The following is a 17,548-nucleotide window of genomic DNA, read 5'->3' on the forward strand; positions in this document are numbered from 1 at the left end:
ACAATCTGGTCGTGGGACTTCCTCTGAGCCCTTCCCCCATTTTAAAATATTCAAAAGTTGTTCCGTTCTGTTGTAGTTCATTTGTACTTCTTTACATATTTTTTTACTCTTTTTTTTTTTTTTTTTTTGCAAATGTGTCGTGGCAAATTATGCAAATTAGACTATCATTACATCACCCTTCACTGTACTTCACTCCACTCACCCACCACTGCCGCAATTAGATTGCATTCCTGCAGAGACAGTCGTCGATGATGCAGGCTTGCTCATGGATTAAACAAACATTTTGGATGTTGTGTCCAACAGAGACCTCCAAATAGAGACCCTGAAACGGGATATGGAGCAGCTCAGAGCAGAATTGGATAGGGTGAAAGCAGAGGTGAGGAAAAGTAACTGCGATTCAGCGTTATCTGTGTGCACAGGAATCTTGGCCACCTGTTGGGCGGGTGTTAATGCTCTTCCTCCTACATGGAACGTGTCAACCATGACTGTCCAACTTGTGTGTCACGCTTCCTCCTCTTGTATTGCTCATTGCATCATTGTTTAAGTGTTTGAAAAAAGTGATAGCAATGTTATTGCTGTTTAGAAGGTAGAGTGGCCAAACAGAAACTTTAGGGTTCCTGGTTCGAATCCAGCTTCCGCTAACCTAGTGACTCCTGTTGTGTCCTTGGGCAAGACACTTCACCGACCTTGCTCCCAGTGCCGTCCACACTGGTGCAAATGTAGCTTAAAGGGGAACTGCACCTTTTTTGGAATTGTGCGCATTGTTCGCAATCATTATGAAAAACATGACAACACAGGTATTTTTTTTTAATGCAATTTAAGTCGTAAATAAAAGTCTGCTTACAGCGAAGCCAATGGTAGGTCCTATTTTCGCCCATAAAACCCAATAGAAAACCATCCAAAAAGTAAAAACATTTCGTGACTTGAATATTAACCAATTGTTTGTGAAATTGTTATAAGCGCTAATGCAAACAAACTATTTATGGCAGCACCGTGACCACTAGCGTGTGTGCCTACATTGAGTGGTAAGCTGTTTCCTCGTTTCCTTTGCTCGTCAAACTTTATTGTACATCATAAATCATGCCTTTCACCTGGATAGTAGAAAAATGAGTATGTAACCCGAGACGGTACACTAGCTGCCAATTTAGACTCGTAAATGACGAGAACGACACGAAAAGACGCTTGGTTCAACACCCCTTTTCTTAGCAAGGATTATGAGTCATTTTTCATCTAAATGGGACTATGACAAGATTCTATCAATCGGCATCCTAATGACAGCAGACATTACGCATTAAGTGATGTTGTATTATGTTTTTTGGCTTTTATAAATTTGCAGTGAACAAAAGCAAACGTGATGCGTTTTTGAAATTATTGCTTAAAATGATCAAAATTAGGGATGTCCGATAATATCAGACTGCCGATATTATCGGCCGATAAATGCTTTAAAATTTAATATCGGAATTTATCAGTATCTGTTTCAAAATTATTGGTTTCAACAAGTAAAATGTATGATTTTTTTAAAACGCTCGCTGTGTACACGGACGTAGGGAGAAGTACAGAGCGCCAATAAACCTTAAAGGCACTTCCTTTGCGTCCCGGCCCAGTCACATAATATCTACGGCTTTTCACACAAACAAGTGAATGCATAGCATACTTAGTCAACAGCCACATAGGTCACACTGAGGATGGCCGTATAAACAACTTTAGCACTGTTACAAATATGCGCCACACTGTGAACCCACACCAAACAAGAATGACAAACATATTTCGGGAGAACATCCGCACCGTAACACAACATAAACACAACAGAACAAATACCCAGACCCCCTTGCAGCACTAACTCTTCCGGGACACTACAATATACACCCACACTACCCACCGCCACCCGCTACCAAAACCCCCCGCCAACCCCCTCCTCCCCCACCCACCTCAACCTCCTTTTGCTCTCTAAGGGAGAGCATGTCGCAAATTCCAAGCTGTTGTTTTGAGGCATGTTAAAAAAAATAATGCGCTTTGTGACTTCAATAATAAATATGGCAGATCCATGTTACCATTTATTTCCATAACTTGAGTTGATTTATTTAGGAAAACATTGTTACATTGTTTAATGCATCCAGCGGGGCATCACAACAAAAAAATTAGGCATAATAATGTGGCAATTCCACAACTGCATATATCGGTATCGGTTGATATCAGAGGGCTTCACGGTGGCAGAGGGGTTAGTGCGTCTGCCTCACAATACGAAGGTCCTGCAGTCCTGGGTTCAAATCCAGGCTCGGGATCTTTCTGTGTGGAGTTTGCATGTTCTCCCCGTGAATGCGTGGGTTCCCTCCGGGTACTCCGGCTTCCTCCCACTTCCAAAGACATGCACCTGGGGATAGGTTGATTGGCAACACTAAATTGGCCCTAGTGTGTGAATGTGAGTGTGAATGTTGTCTGTCTATCTGTGTTGGCCCTGCGATGAGGTGGCGACTTGTCCAGGGTGTACCCCGCCTTCCGCCCGATTGAAGCTGAGATAGGCGCCAGCGGCCCCCGCGACCCCACAAGGGAATAAGCGGTAGAAAATGGATGGATGGATTGATATCAGAATCGGTAATTAAGAGTTGGACAATATCGTATATCGGCAAAAAAGCCATTATCGGACATCTCTAATCAGAATACATAAATATTAAATGTTATTAATGTGCCGTTACTGCATCACTTGTATACTCACAGCATGTCTATAAAACTTAATGGAAATGTTTGGCTGTTCTTTAAAGGCTTTTATAGGCAAAATAGAGCGACATTCGTAGGCTCCATTCTGAGCTGACATTTGACCGTATTTAATATTTAGAATGCATAAAAAAAGAAAACATACAGTATTTGTTCTTGTCTTACATAAATATTGTGAATGATAGGCAAAATTTAAAAAAGTGCAGTTCCCCTTTAAATGTATGGGTTTCTCAAAGTACTTTGAGTCACAAAAGAAAAAGCGCTATATAAATTTAATTTTCTTGATTATTCACACCCGTGTTTGTCTTCTTTAAGGCCCAGCGTTATATCACGCAGCTCAAATCCCAGATCAACAGCTTGGAGGCAGAGCTAGAGGAGCAGCGGGCGCAGAAGCAACGTGCGCTGCTGGAGAACGAGCAGCTTCGCATGGCGATGGAGGTCGCGCGCCGCCGGAACGCAGAGCACGAAAGCCTGCAGAGCACCTTCATAGAGGCTGATCGTAAGACTCCTTCAGTCCACAAGCGGACACTGGACGACTGATTAGGGAGTGTGCCCACTGTAATGGTTTGTGTTTGTGCGCAGAAAGATCCCAGGCCACAGAGCAGCGCTACAATAAACTGAAAGAGAAGCACACCGAGTTGGTGGCCAGCCATGCGGAACTACTTCGAAAGGTACACACAACACTGAAGACTTAAGTCCACCAACATACCGTAGCATGAAGACTGTTTTAGCACTATCTGATCTATTTGAGCTAGTCTTATTATTTGATATTCTGTATAAGGCTGACCAAATGTTTTCACGTCCTTTGCCGGCTGTCCTGTTTTTTTAGTTTTTTTAGAACCTGATAAATTCCAGTTTTACATCATTACATCATACACTTTAGGGGAGGGATTTTTTGTTGATGTATTTTTTGTATACTTTAATGTTTTTTAGGTATTTTTGTCAAGTAAGCCTTAAAAAGAAAGCTAATATTTTCTTACCGGCCAATTTTTCTAAAACACTGAAGACATTTTTTTATCATTTAATTCCATTGATATGAAAATTATTTTTGCACTATTGAAACTTACCATAGAAGTATTATTTTAGGCAGAAGAAAATATCAATCAATCAATCAATCAATGATTATTTATATAGCCCTAAATCACTAGTGTCTCTAAGGGCTGTACAAACCACAACGACATCCTCGGTAGAGCCCACATATATTGAGTAACCTCTGCTGAATTTGTCTCTTTGGTTGTACTGTAGATAGTATTCTATAATATAGAGGAAACATACTTTAAATCAGGGGACTCAGACACGCGGCCCGCGGGCCAATTGCAGTCCACGAGATGTTACATTACTTTACGACCCGCACCTTGATATATAAATCTAATGTTCGTGATGCACGCGAGTTTAATATGAATGGCACTTATATGAATGGCGCTTGACAGCGTTATATTTGCCATAATTGCCAATCCTCTCGATTTTTCTTGGAGACTCCCAAAATTCAATCTTTCCAGAACAATCATTCTCTCGAACATCTGTCGGTTCTCTCCCAACCAACAACGTTCAATAGGTACCGTTTTGACACAGCCTTTAACACCTTCTACAACCAGTACTAACAGCATTTCAGCCCAGCCATATATTATACCTGACTCTTGGACACACACGTCATCAAGTGCGCCTCTTTATCATTTAAACAGCGTGCCGGCCCAACCACATGTTGTGTATGGCTTTTGCAAACATACGTCAAGGACTGCAAGGCATACTTGGTCGACAGCCGTACAGGTCACACTGAGGGTGGCCGTATAAACAAGTTTAACACTGTTACAAATATGCGCCACACAGTGAACCCACACCAAACAAGAATGACAAACACATTTCAGGAGAACATCCGCACCGTAACAGAACATAAACACAACAGAACAAATATCCAGAGTCCCATGCAGCCCTAACTCTTCTGAGCTACAATACACCCCCCCCCCCCGCTACAACCAAACCCCGCCTCTCCACCCTCCCGCCTTGCGTGGGTTGAGGTGGAAAGTTAGGGCTGCATGGTGTTCTGGGTATTTGTTCTGTTGTGTTTATGTTGTTACGGTGCGGATGTTCTCTCTCTTGTTTGGTGTGGGTTCACAGCGTGCCGCATATTTGTAACAGTGTTCAAATTGTTTATACGGCCACCTTCAGTGTGACCTGTATGACTGTTGATCAAGTATGTCTTGCAATCAGTTACAAATGTCTGTTGAAGCCTCATATGACATGTGGCTGGGCCGGCACGTTGTCAATACGATGAACAGGCGAATTCGATGAATTGTAGAGAGCGGCAAAGGCAGCTCTGTCACAGCACTCCTTTAATACTGTTGGCACCCGGTGAATTGTCGGGAGGTGCACCGAAATTCGGAAGTCACCTGGAAAAATCGGGAATGTTGGCCATTCAAAGAAGGTCCATTCATTAAAAAGTGCATGTTAGATTTATTGAGAAATCTTTTCTCGCGGCCCAACCTCACTCAGTTTCTGCATCCAGTGGCCCTCAAGCAAAATGAGTTTGAGACCCCTGCTTTAGATGTATTGAAATTGAAATGTATTTTTGAATACATTTAAATTATTATTGTCCTGTTTTTCGGTTCTATGAGCCTAGAAGTATAACATCACTGTAGAAATGCCTCAACACCTTCTGTACGTTATCTCTCTTAGCTGTTGGCATGCTAACTGTTAGTCTTTTAGCCATTCTGCATTTTTTTTTTTTTTTGGAACATTTTTCCACCTTTTCTTTCTTTTTCTAAAATATAATGATTATTTCCTTTACCTTAACAGCACCCAAGATTCTTTACAATGTTTAATAAAATGTTTGCACCCATTAAAACTAGAGATGTCCGATAATATCGGACTGCCGACATCGGCCAATGAATGCTTTAAAATGTAACATCGGAAATTATCGGTATCGGTTTCAAAAAGTAAAACTTATGACTTTTTTTATAACGCCGCTGTACGGAGTGGTACACGGACGTAGGGAGAAGTACAGAGCGCCAATAAACCTTAAAGATACTTCCTTTGTGTGCCAGCCCAATCACATATCTATGGCTTTTCACACACACAAGTGAATGCAATGCATACTTGGTCAACAGCCATACAGGTCACATTGAAGGTGGCCCTATAAACAACTTTAACACTATTACAAACATGTGCCACACTTTGAACCCACACCCAACAAGAATGACAAACACATTTCGGGAGAACATCCGCACCGTAACACAACATAAACACAACAGAACAAATACCCTGAACTCCTTGCAGCACTAACTCTTCCGGGACGCTACAATATACACCCCCCACTAACCCCTACCCGACCCCCTTAACCCCGCCCACCTCAACCTCCTCATGCTCTCTCAGGGAGCGCATGTCCCAAATTCCAAGCTGCTGTTTTGAGGCATGTTCAAAAACTTAATGCACTTTGTGACTTCAATAATAAATATGGCAGTGCCATGTTGGCATTTTTTTCCATAACTTGAGTGGATTTAGTTTGGAAAACCTTGTTACATTGTTTAATGCATCCAGCGGGGCATTACAACAAAATTAGGCATAATAATGTGTTAATTCCACCACTGTATACATCGGTATCAGTTGATATGTGAAATTGGTTATTAAGAGTTGGACAATATCGGGATATCGGCCAAAAAGCCATTATCGGACTAAGAGATTAAAAGGAAAAAAAAGGAAGATGTCCTCCATTGTTGTGCTTGGTTCACCGTGCGCCTGCAGAGTGCAGACACCGTAAGGATGCTGTCGGCCACCCAGCAAACACAGGAGGAAGTGGAGAGGACTAAACTGCAGCTGTCCTTTGAGGTGGATCGGATCAGGCAGGAAGCTGACTTGAAGGTTGGTGGTTGTTTTGCAGTGGAATCTAAAAAGCATAAACTGTAGTATTGGTACCTGATTAGAACTGCTTTGTTTATAGCTAGAGGAGCAGAAGTTTGAGATGGAGAAGCTAAGGAGAGAACTGTTAGAGAAGGTGGCCGAAATAACACGCATCAACGCCACGCTGCAGAGCACTGAGCAGGTATCTGTGATTTTAGCGGCTACCATTGCGACTAATATCACCTGTTCACCCTTCTCCCGCCTTCTCTGTTGCAGAGTTCAGCACAAATGAACGGCTCCATGACCGCTCTGCAGGCAGAGAAGGAGAGACTGATGCGCTCGGTGAGTGAGAAGGAGGCGGAGCTTTCATCCGTACGCCAGACCGCACAGCTGCAGCAATCCACCGTTTTGCACGAACGAGATAAGAGCAGCAAGGAGCTCAGCGATCTGCAGGCCAAACTCAAGGAGAAGGTTGGTCACCAGAGTAAATATCTACACTGCAAAAAGTCAGTGTTCATTAAAAAGAAAATAAAAATACAAAAGTTAGGGGCATTTTACTTGAACTAAGCAAAATTATCTGCCAATAGAACAAGAAAATTTGGGTTCTCAAGAATTTCCAAAACAAGTAAAATTAGCTAACCTCAATGAACCCCAAATACCTTTGAAATAAGTATATTCTCACTAACAAGTGCACTTTTCTTGATAGAAAAAACAAATATGAGACCTTTTTGCTCAATATGTTGAAAAATATTCTAAAATTAAGTACATGTTAGTGTCATTATCTTGACATAATGATATGCGCTCGGCATTACATTTCTTGCATTTTACCATCGATAACATGACATCATTGCGCCAAGTGCGTGCTCTTTCAGTCAAATAGTGTGCGAGGAAAATATATATATATATATATATATATATATATATATATATATATATATATATATATATATATATATATATATATATATATATATATATATATATATATATATATAATATATATTTGCAGCTCGGCCCCCGATCAATTTTTTTTGTATTGTAATTTTGAAAAATTCATCTGAATGTGCATTAACTATTTCTGTTTAAAATGGTTAGAAATTTCACATGTTAATTATTCAAATATTAACTGTCAGTTTCCCGTACATTGAGCGCCCCCCGCCACCCCCAAACGGAATAAGCTGTAGAAAATGGATGGATGAAAATGAAACAGCAAAGTCAGTTTGGCTGTCATCTGTTTTAATTATGAGACACAATTGTGTCAAAGTCCTGATTTTTTTTTTTCATGCTTGAAATAAGAAATGATTACTTAAAAAAAAAAAGTTGTTTTATACCTGAGTGTTGATGACACAGCTTTGCAACAGTTGATATTTTAGTTTCAAGCATGTTTTACTCAATATAGGTCATCAAATCTCAGCAACAAGCTGTAATATCTTACTGAGATCATTTAGGACCAAACCCCTTAAAACAAGTAAAACAATCTAACATAAAATCTGCTTAGTGAGAAGAATTATTTTATCAGACAGAAAATAAGCAAATATCACCCTTATTTGAGATATTTAATCTTACTTAGATTTAAGTTTTTGCAGTGTACCTTAATGACTGTAGGGGGAGCCCGCCAGTGGTAATTATGTTGACTAAAAATGATTGTCTTCGTTATCGTCAGCCACCTATTTTCCCTTTACAAAATTAGGACGATAACGAATGAAAACAAAAGGATGTTGACTAAAACAACATTCATCCACAATTTAGTCAAGAAATTAAAGCGTGAGGAAAATGCTGACATGGACGACATGTAATCATTTAATTTCGTCTTCAAGCGGGTGGGACAAACTATACAATCACAGTTGCATGTGAAAGAGGAGCGGGTGGAAAAGCACAAAGGGTATCCAATCAGAACTATCGTCTTAGTAAGGCACTCTGTGGACATCAATACAATATGTCTTCTAAATCGGAAAGAAAGAGAAGGGAAGACCTATCGAGTCCAGTACTGCAACCTTGATGCGCTGTCTGCAGGCCAACTGTCAGGTTCAAACACTTAGGACATCTATTAAACAGACAAGACTCCCGTCCAAAGGCAAAACCCAGTAACTCAATTTTGGTCAAAACTGAGCTGATAATAATTTTGGAGTTCCTAAGTGATATGCTTTACATTAGTGTATGCGATATTGTAATTTGTTCTGTAAGTAAGCTGTTACGCGCATGGCAGGACCTAGCAACTACCATATAACCGCGTAGATACAACAGAAAAACCTAGTATCTCAAGGGACCAATCGGAGCTTCTTTGTCAGTCGCCTTATTGTCTTTAATGAGACATTTGCACGAATGGGGGCCGACGGTCAACCTGATTATGTGATATTATGGCACGAGGGGATATTTGGGAGATTGGCCCAGAACGTTGCAAGCACCTTCATTAAATGTATTGTTCTTGATTTTTTCCCTTGCATACTCTTTTGGGCAGATAACTGTGGATGTCAAAATAAAAACTGGACGCTGTACACGGCTCTTGCCCAATGTGCAAATGCAGAATGGGGACCACCCGAGATCGTAAAAAAATATCTGGAGAAAGGGCACACGTTCATGAGAGCAGATTCAATCCATGGCTCAATCGGCAAGAAAATGAAAGCTCAAGAAAACATCCATACTTTTGATGACTTTGTAGATCTTTGTAAGACAGCATCAAGATAGATTGGTTTTCCTTTGTTTTCTCAAAATCAGCTTGAAATGAGTTACTAGGTTTTGCCTTTGGACAGGAGAAGAAGCAAGGAATTAAACAGACATAATTAAATTTTGCTCATTGAGGAGAAATGTCTGGACTGTACTCTTTGTACAGTCTTCCACCACGCTCTGACGAAAGGTCGCACACCTCTTCTTTTATTTTGACTTCCACTGATTACATGGCAACAGCTGTTTCTAAAGGGAAGGGGGTCGTAAACAGCCGTTGCATTTGGTTACAAAACCGTTACAAGAAAAGGTGCCTGTAAGGGGGTCAGGTCCTGCTTCCTCTCCGCTTTGCAGATCTCGGGTCAAGACAAAATCTTCCTGCGGATTACAATAGATCAAAGAAACCGATGTCTTCATGTCGCTTCCCATCGTACACAGTGGTGTTTTACAAGCCTTCTTCTTGGTAAGATCAAAGACAGCTTTTGTCTGCTCGCCGGGAACTCATAGAAACACAAAGTTTTGTGATAACATAGATACAATTATTCTGACACCAACTATTGGGATATCTTCGCAACAGTAAGTAGGCCAAAGCTAATATTACGAAATGATATATACTGTACTGAATACCTGTTACTTTTAAAGACGGTAGCAAAGGAGCAAGACTGCTTACTCTACCACATGTCCAAAAATAAATACTTACTTAAAAACAAACTACTTTTGTAGTAGACCGTGATCCTGCCATCAGTTTAGCAGAGTTTACCCACCAATGCCTATAGCTGTACAGTTCAATTTAATCGAAGGTCAGCCATTTGTGTGTCTGTGTGTGTTTGCAGGCCAGACAAGAAGAGCTGCTAAAACAAAAGCTTCTGGATGAGCAGTTTGCGATGCTACAAGGAACAGTGTCAGAGGCTGAGCACATCATTCAAGATGCCGTGGCCAAGCTGGATGATCCTCTTCACATCCGATGCACCAGTTCTCCAGGTCACAACTCAATGTGACGAATGTAACTGTTCTAAAAAAAATTTTTATTTAACTGCTTGTTGCTGTCCCACACAGATTACCTAATAAGTCGAGCAGAGGCAACATTGAGCTCCATTGATAAGATGAAAAAAGGCCAAGCAGATTATGTAAAGAACATGAATGGTATATTTCCTGCTTAAAATACTTAAATTACTACTATTACTCCTAATACTGTAATACTAATAGTGCTGGACTAATACTACCTTGTTGTATTTAGATGCTGGAGGGTTGCTGAGGTCGCTGACCCAGTTCTCTCACTGTGCTGCTGACACCATCATCAATGGCAGCGCTACAGCACACATGGCGCCCACTGACCACGCTGATCGTAAGCTCATCCCTAAACCCCGGCTATTAGCTAAACTACAAGCTAACATTGTCCGTAGGGAAGGAAAATTTTAAGAGTTGACCATTTAATGATGAGTGGTTCATTTTTATATTAATATGTCAGAAAATAAACAAACATATCTTCATGTGATATGGCAAAAATATTTGTGTTAAGTGGTGTTGGATGACAAGAAAATTCATAAAAATATGTAGTTATTTTTGTATTAATGTTAAATGACTGAGAACATGTTTCAATAGTTAATTTTCATAATGCATAAAAAAAGCCATCTGTTTAAATAGGTATATTTCAGATTGATTTGAGATAACAGAAAATACCCCCAAAACTGTCATATTTTACTGTTAGATGGCAGCAATACAAGTCAAATGGTAGAAAACGTGTTTCTATTATACTCTTGTGTTAAATGACAAATTAAAACATATTATAATTAGAGATGTCCGATAATGGCTTTCTTGCCGATATCCGATAATGGCTTTTTTGCCGATATCCGATATTCCGACATTGTCCAACTCTTAATTAACGATTCCGATATCAACCGATACCGATGTATACAGTCGTGGAATTAACACGTTATGCACACTTTTGTTGTGATGCCCCGCTGGATGCATTAAACAATGTAAAAAGGTTTTCCAAAATAAATCAACTCAAGTTATGGAAAAAAATGCCAACATGGCACTGCCATATTTATTATTGAAGTCACAAAGTGCATTATTTTTTTTTTTAACATGCCTCAAAACAGCAGCTTAGAATTTGGGACATGCTCTCCCTGAGAGAGCATGAGCAGGTTGAGGGGGGTGGGGTTGAGTTGGGGAGGAGTAGCGGGGGTGTATATTGTAGCGTCTCAGAAGAGTTAGTGCTGCAAGGAGTTCTGGGTATTTGTTCTGTTGTGTTTATGTTGTGTTACGATGCGGATGTTCTCCCGAAATGTGTTCGTCATTCTTGTTTAGTGTGGGTTCACAGTGTGGCGCATATTTGTAACAGTGCTAAAGTTGTTTATACGGCCACCCTCAGTGTGACCTGTATGGCTGTTGACCAAGTATGCTTTGCATTCGCTTGTGTGTGTGAAAAACAGTAGATATTATGTGATTGGGCTGACAAACAAAGGCAGTGCCTTTAAGGTTTATTGGCGCTCTGTACTTCTCCCTATGTCCGTGTACACAGCGGCGTTTTAAAAAGTCATAAATGTTACTTTTTGAAACTGATACCGATAATTTATCGGCAGCACGATTTTATCGGACATCTCTAATTATAATAAAACTAAAAATTAAAAATTATAATTTTTTGGTATTTGATACATGACAGTATTCTCCCAAAAATGTGTTTCAATAGTTATTTGGTCATATTAGTAATACTGTAGTAAAAAAATTATTCAAAAAAGCTAAAGTTTTGATTTATAAATCTAATAGTTTTAATTTTTTCGGATTTTTGGGCAGGAAAACAAGTTATGTTTTGATTTTTGGTAAATGGTATAAAGAATTCCAAAGGATGTTTTTTTATATTAATGCTAAATGACAGTAAATATGAACAATGATAAAAGAAACATGTTTTATTATTCTCATCGGTTATTTGTATTCCTGTTAAAAGTTTAAATTGTTGATTTCTGATGATTTTGATGTTAGAAGCATGGCGCTTGCATACGTTTTCTCCAGTAAGCAGAATCAATGGACAGTTGTCTTTATTTGCGCTCCCTTGCAGGTCTGACGGAGAACTGCAGAGGCTGTGCCACTCAGGCTCTGCAGTACTTGAGGGAGCTGAAGTCCAAGGGTACCCTCCAGAGAGCCGACCCGGCCTCCATTAAAATCATCGTCCATAAGATCTTGAGTTTGGGCCAGGCAAGCACTGGAGTGTCACATTACGATACAACTTATATCCACCACATCTTTACATTTGACACCTCCTGAATGTGTAGGAACTGCGACCAAAAAGCCTGGATGTGCGTCAGGAGGAGCTGGGAGATCTGGTGGACAAAGAAATGGCCGCAACATCAGCAGCCATCGAGGAAGCTGTCCGCAGGATAGCTGTAAGTTGTGTGTAATGTTGTAAATTGTGTTTATTCCGTGCTACTGATTAATCTCTGTTTGTTGTATTTGCAGGAAATGATGAATCAAGCCCGAAAGGACACGTCAGGCATAAAGTTGGAAGTCAATGAAAGGTTTGTTGCTGTTCAAGCGTTTAGTAAAATCACAATAGGTAGTTTGCATGTTTTCCTGTGTGACGTGACCTCACGTCTTCCAACGAAGGCTAAAACGATTCTAAGTCCAGGGGTTTTCAAAATGTGACCCTAGGGAAAAATTGTCACCTAAAAACAGATTTACTGGAACATATTTGGTGATTGTTGATGGTTTTATGCTCACCTCAGACTGGGAGTCAATTCAAAGATCTATTCATCTTGCATTTTTAAACATAAATCAAGTTATCTTAGCAGGTTTAAAAAACAGCCTAATTTAGTCTGAGAATTTTCAATGCTAATTTTGATGATTTTAGTTTTAAAATGACTTATTTATTTATTTATTTTAGAAACTTTAGTTTATATATTTTTAATTTTAAATGTTATTTTTAGTGTTAACACTTTTAACATTTAGATCATTTTTTGTCATTTGAAATGTTTTTTTTTATAAATGTTTTTAACAAACATGTATAAAAGTATAAAACATTGTTAAATATTGTATTACTCAATTAAATTTCATTTTTAAATTTCTCTCTCTATATATATATATATGTGTATATATTTATATATATATGTACATATTTATATATATATGTGTATATATATATATATATATATATATATATATATATATATATATATATGTATATATATATATATGTATATATATATATGTATATATTTATATACATATGATAATTACCATTGTACATTTGAACTCTGTTTTAAAGCAATTTTAAATAGTTTTATGAATATTTCTAATTGAAGATACGTATCTATAAACATTCCTTGCTCTTAGTTTTACAAGTTATTAATGTCGTCATGTACAATGATACATTTTTTTGAATAAATATCTTTCCACTTAGGTCTTCGTTTGTGCAATCCCTCAAATCTGTAGTAGTAGGCAGTTTTTCTTTTCAACTGTATTTAATGACCAATAAGTACTTTTTTTTTCCTTGCAGAATTCTAAAAAGCTGCACAAACCTAATGGAGGTACTGTGTTTCTCCTCTTGAATATAATCATACTCTACATATTTCTCAATTTGTCATCTTGAGCATCTTGTTCTTGCTTATGTAGGCCATTCGCATGCTGATCATCACCTCCACTGACCTGCAGAAAGAGATAGTTGAGGGCGGAAGGGTGAGTTTTTCCTCAACACTTGGTTCGGAAAGCAGAGAAAAAGAGCGAATACAGACGTGTTGTCTTGCACAGGGTGCAGCATCCATCAAGGAGTTCTACGCCAGGAACTCCCGCTGGACAGAAGGCCTCATTTCTGCTGCCAAGGCCGTCGGATGGGGGGCCACGGAGATGGTGTATGTTTACAACTTTCTCTATGCTTTGCATGCTTTGTTTGATTTCATTGTCAAGAAATAAGTTGAGTGTTGTTTCACTTGGGCGCCAACAGGGATTCTGCTGACAAAGTGGTGCTGCACACCGGTAAATACGAAGAACTGATCGTCTGCTCTCATGAGATCGCTGCCAGCACAGCACAGCTGGTTGCTGCTTCAAAGGTAAGATCACTGTCACAACGTTGGTTTTGTTGTGCAATATACTGTCATTTCCAGGCTTTAGAGCTGCGTTTTTAAGCTGCAATAACCACATTTTTCGACAAATGCTGTTATTGGGCTCACGCGTCAAATGGTGTAAAAAATTTTAACATGAAATATTTACAGGTGTTCATTCACAACTTTAACAAAAGACAGTAAATGTTCCATTAGCCTAAGAGGGTAGTCTTCGTCCTTCTCCTTCTCCTCCTTCACCCTTTCCGCGTGAGTTAGGGATGGTGGACTTCCTTTCCGTGCGACGGGTTTATCCTTTTTTGACGGCCGGGTTGATCTTCTTTGGCTTTGGGGTCCGTCCGTGTGCATTTTGTAGATGTGCGGTTTGGCCAGCAGGGAGAAAACTGATTGAAACTTTTATTAGTAGATTGCACAGTACAGTACATATTCCTTACAATTGACCACTAAATGGTAACACCCGAATAAGTTTTTCAACTTGTTTAAGTCGGGGTCCACGTTAATCAATTCATAGTACGACAAGACATGGTAAGTTTTGCGAAAGAGGGTATATAGTGTTACTGGTGTTACTAATAAATTGGCCTTGGCAGCAGGAAAGACATACGAGGAAAAGGAAGTCAAGTGTGGGTGTGTGAATGTGTTGCCGCTCTTCGGAGATGGACATGCTCCCTCACACCAGAATAATACATAAATTAGCTGCAACAATGTATAAAGCGGGCAGCACGGTAGATAGGGGTTACTGCGTGTGCCTCATAATACGAAGGTCCTGAGTTTAATCCTGGGCTTGGGATCTTTCTGTGTGGAGATTGCATGTTTCCCCGTGACTGCGTGGGTTCCCTCCGGGTATTCCGGCTTCCTCCCACTTCCAAAGACATGCACCTGGGGATAGGTTGATTGGCAACACTAAATGGGCCCTAGTGTGTGACTGTTGTCTGTCTATCTGTGTTGGCCCTGCGATGTGGTGGCGACTTGTCCTGGGTGTACCCCGCCTTCTGCCCAAATGCAGCTGAGATAAAATTCCAGTGATCCCGATCTGGACAAGCGGTAGAAGATGGATGGATTGTATAACGCGCATGGTTCAAAGTACGTACAGATGTCCGATAATGGCTTTTTTGCCGATATCCGATAGTCCGATATTGTCCAACTTTTAATTACTGATACCGATATCAACCGATACATACAGTCGAGGAGTTAACACATTATTATGCCTAATTTTTTTGTGATGCCCGACTTGATGCATTAAACAATGAAACAAGGTTTTCCAAAATAAATCAACTCAAGTTACGGAAAAAATGCCAACATGGCACTGCCATATTTAAGATTGTAGTCACAAAGGGCATTATTTTTTCAACATGCGTCAAAAAACAGCAGCTTGGAATTTGGGACATGCTCTCCCTGAGAGAGAATGAAGAGGTTGGGGGGGGCACGCAGCGGGGGTGTCAATCAATCAATGTTTGTTTATATAGCCCTAAATCACAAGTGTCTCAAAGGGCTGCACAAACCATAACAACATCCTCGGTAGGGCCCACATAAGGGCAAGGAAAAACTCACCCTAGTGGGACGTCGCTGGCAGTGACTTTGAGAAACCTTGGAGAGGATGTGGGCAACCTCCCCCCCCCCCACCACCACAGGGCACCGAATGCAAAATGGATGTCGAGCGGATCTAACATGATATTGTGAGAGTCCAATCCATAGTGGATCTAACATAACTGTGAGAGTCCAGTCCAACGTGGATCCAATATAGTAGTGAGAGTCCCGTCCAAAGTGGAGCCAGCAGGAAACCATCCCAAGCGGAGGCGGATTGGCAGCGCAGAGATATTCCCAACCGATACGCAGGCGAGCGGTCCATCCTGGGTCCCGACTCTGGACAGCCAGGATGGACCCAGGTGTATATTGTTGCATCCCGGAAGAGTTAGTGATGCAAGGGGTTCTGGATATTTGTTCTGTTTTGTTTTTGTTGTGTTACGGTGCAGATGTTCTCCCGAAATGTGTTTGTCATTCTCGTTTGGTGTGGGTTCACAGTGTGGCGCATATTTGTAACAGTGTTAAATTTGTCCATACGGTCACCCTCAGTGTGACCTGTATGGCTGTTGAACAAGTATGCCTTGCATTCACTTGTGTGTGTGAAAAGCCGTAAATAGTATGTGACTGCGCCGGCACGCAAAGGCAGTGCCTTTAAGGTTTATTGGCGCTTTGTATGTCTCACTATGTCCGGGTACACGGCAGCGTTTTACAAAGTCATACATTTTACTTTTTGAAACTGATATCGATAACTTTGAAACAGATACCTATGATTTCTGATATTACATTTTAAAGCATTTTTCGGACGATAATATCGGTTGCTCGATATTATCGGACATCTCTAGTTCAAAGTGTTTGAAAAAAGTAGTGTCTTATACACCGGAACTGACTGTATTTTTAAGAGTTACATGTTCCTCTCCGCTTTCTCACATACTCCAAATCCTTATTACATTTAAAGCAGTATTTTATTATATGTAATAACTTTACTGTGTGGCTGTGAGCGCAGGTTAAAGCCAACCGTCACAGCAAGAAGCTGACGATGCTCCAACAGGCATCTCGCCATGTCAACGAGATGGCAGCTAACGTGGTGGCCTCCACCAGGACGGGCCAGGAAAACATGGAGGAGAAGGGTAAATACATGGATGTACTGTGCATTTGTTTTTAAAACACACAGTAATTACATCAGCATGTGCGTGGGTGTGTGAGTAAATGAGATAATTGTTGTTCCTGAGCAGAGCCGATGGATTTCTCTGGAATGTCGCTCATCAAATTGAAAAAAGAAGAAATGGAGTCGCAGGTAATGTTTATAACTCATTGTATGTTTATATATTATACATGTATTTGAAACAGATTTTACATTTAAATTATTTTTTGTCATTGGAAGTGTTTTTGTTTTTTGTTCTTTGTTTTGTTTTAATGTATTATTTTTTCAATATTTTTAAAATAATCATACTTTACTTAACCAGGAAAATCCTGTCATTTAGACCCTCTTTTTGTTACATTTAAAATGTCGCGATATGTATTTTAGTATTTAGATTATTTTTATTTCATTGTGCACACACTTTACCTTTTTCACTAGACATTTATTTAGTATTGCGACACCACCTGTCTCCCACATACGACACTGTCCTTTCTACCAAGAATCAGCAATTTACCGTATTTTTCGGACTATAAGTCGCAGTCTTCTCCACAGTCCAGCGGGGGGTGAGACCCGGCCAAACAAAAATTGTATTTTTAATTTTTTTTTTTATAGTTTGGCCAAGTCTCACCCC

The 17,548-nt window shown here is 39.9% G+C and overlaps 1 protein-coding gene across 1 annotated transcript in view; it reads left to right on the plus strand.

The window, feature by feature from the left end:
* Window positions 1-17,159, plus strand: part of hip1rb (huntingtin interacting protein 1 related b) — a 69,910-nt gene extending 52,751 nt beyond the window's left edge. The window contains exons 12-29 of the mRNA XM_061902438.1: window positions 304-376; window positions 3,028-3,211; window positions 3,295-3,383; window positions 6,451-6,567; window positions 6,647-6,748; window positions 6,823-7,017; window positions 10,041-10,188; window positions 10,264-10,350; window positions 10,445-10,552; window positions 12,266-12,402; window positions 12,480-12,590; window positions 12,664-12,722; window positions 13,700-13,730; window positions 13,816-13,878; window positions 13,951-14,051; window positions 14,144-14,249; window positions 16,783-16,906; window positions 17,012-17,159. Coding sequence (XP_061758422.1) covers window positions 304-376; window positions 3,028-3,211; window positions 3,295-3,383; window positions 6,451-6,567; window positions 6,647-6,748; window positions 6,823-7,017; window positions 10,041-10,188; window positions 10,264-10,350; window positions 10,445-10,552; window positions 12,266-12,402; window positions 12,480-12,590; window positions 12,664-12,722; window positions 13,700-13,730; window positions 13,816-13,878; window positions 13,951-14,051; window positions 14,144-14,249; window positions 16,783-16,906; window positions 17,012-17,121 — 1,945 coding nt within the window. The 3' untranslated portion in view covers window positions 17,122-17,159. The remainder of the gene's footprint in view (window positions 1-303; window positions 377-3,027; window positions 3,212-3,294; window positions 3,384-6,450; window positions 6,568-6,646; window positions 6,749-6,822; window positions 7,018-10,040; window positions 10,189-10,263; window positions 10,351-10,444; window positions 10,553-12,265; window positions 12,403-12,479; window positions 12,591-12,663; window positions 12,723-13,699; window positions 13,731-13,815; window positions 13,879-13,950; window positions 14,052-14,143; window positions 14,250-16,782; window positions 16,907-17,011) is intronic.
* The last annotated feature ends 389 nt before the right edge of the window (window positions 17,160-17,548 follow it).

The sequence above is a fragment of the Nerophis ophidion genome, linkage group LG01 (genome assembly GCF_033978795.1).
Source record: "Nerophis ophidion isolate RoL-2023_Sa linkage group LG01, RoL_Noph_v1.0, whole genome shotgun sequence".
In the NCBI taxonomy this organism is placed as follows: domain Eukaryota; kingdom Metazoa; phylum Chordata; class Actinopteri; order Syngnathiformes; family Syngnathidae; genus Nerophis; species Nerophis ophidion.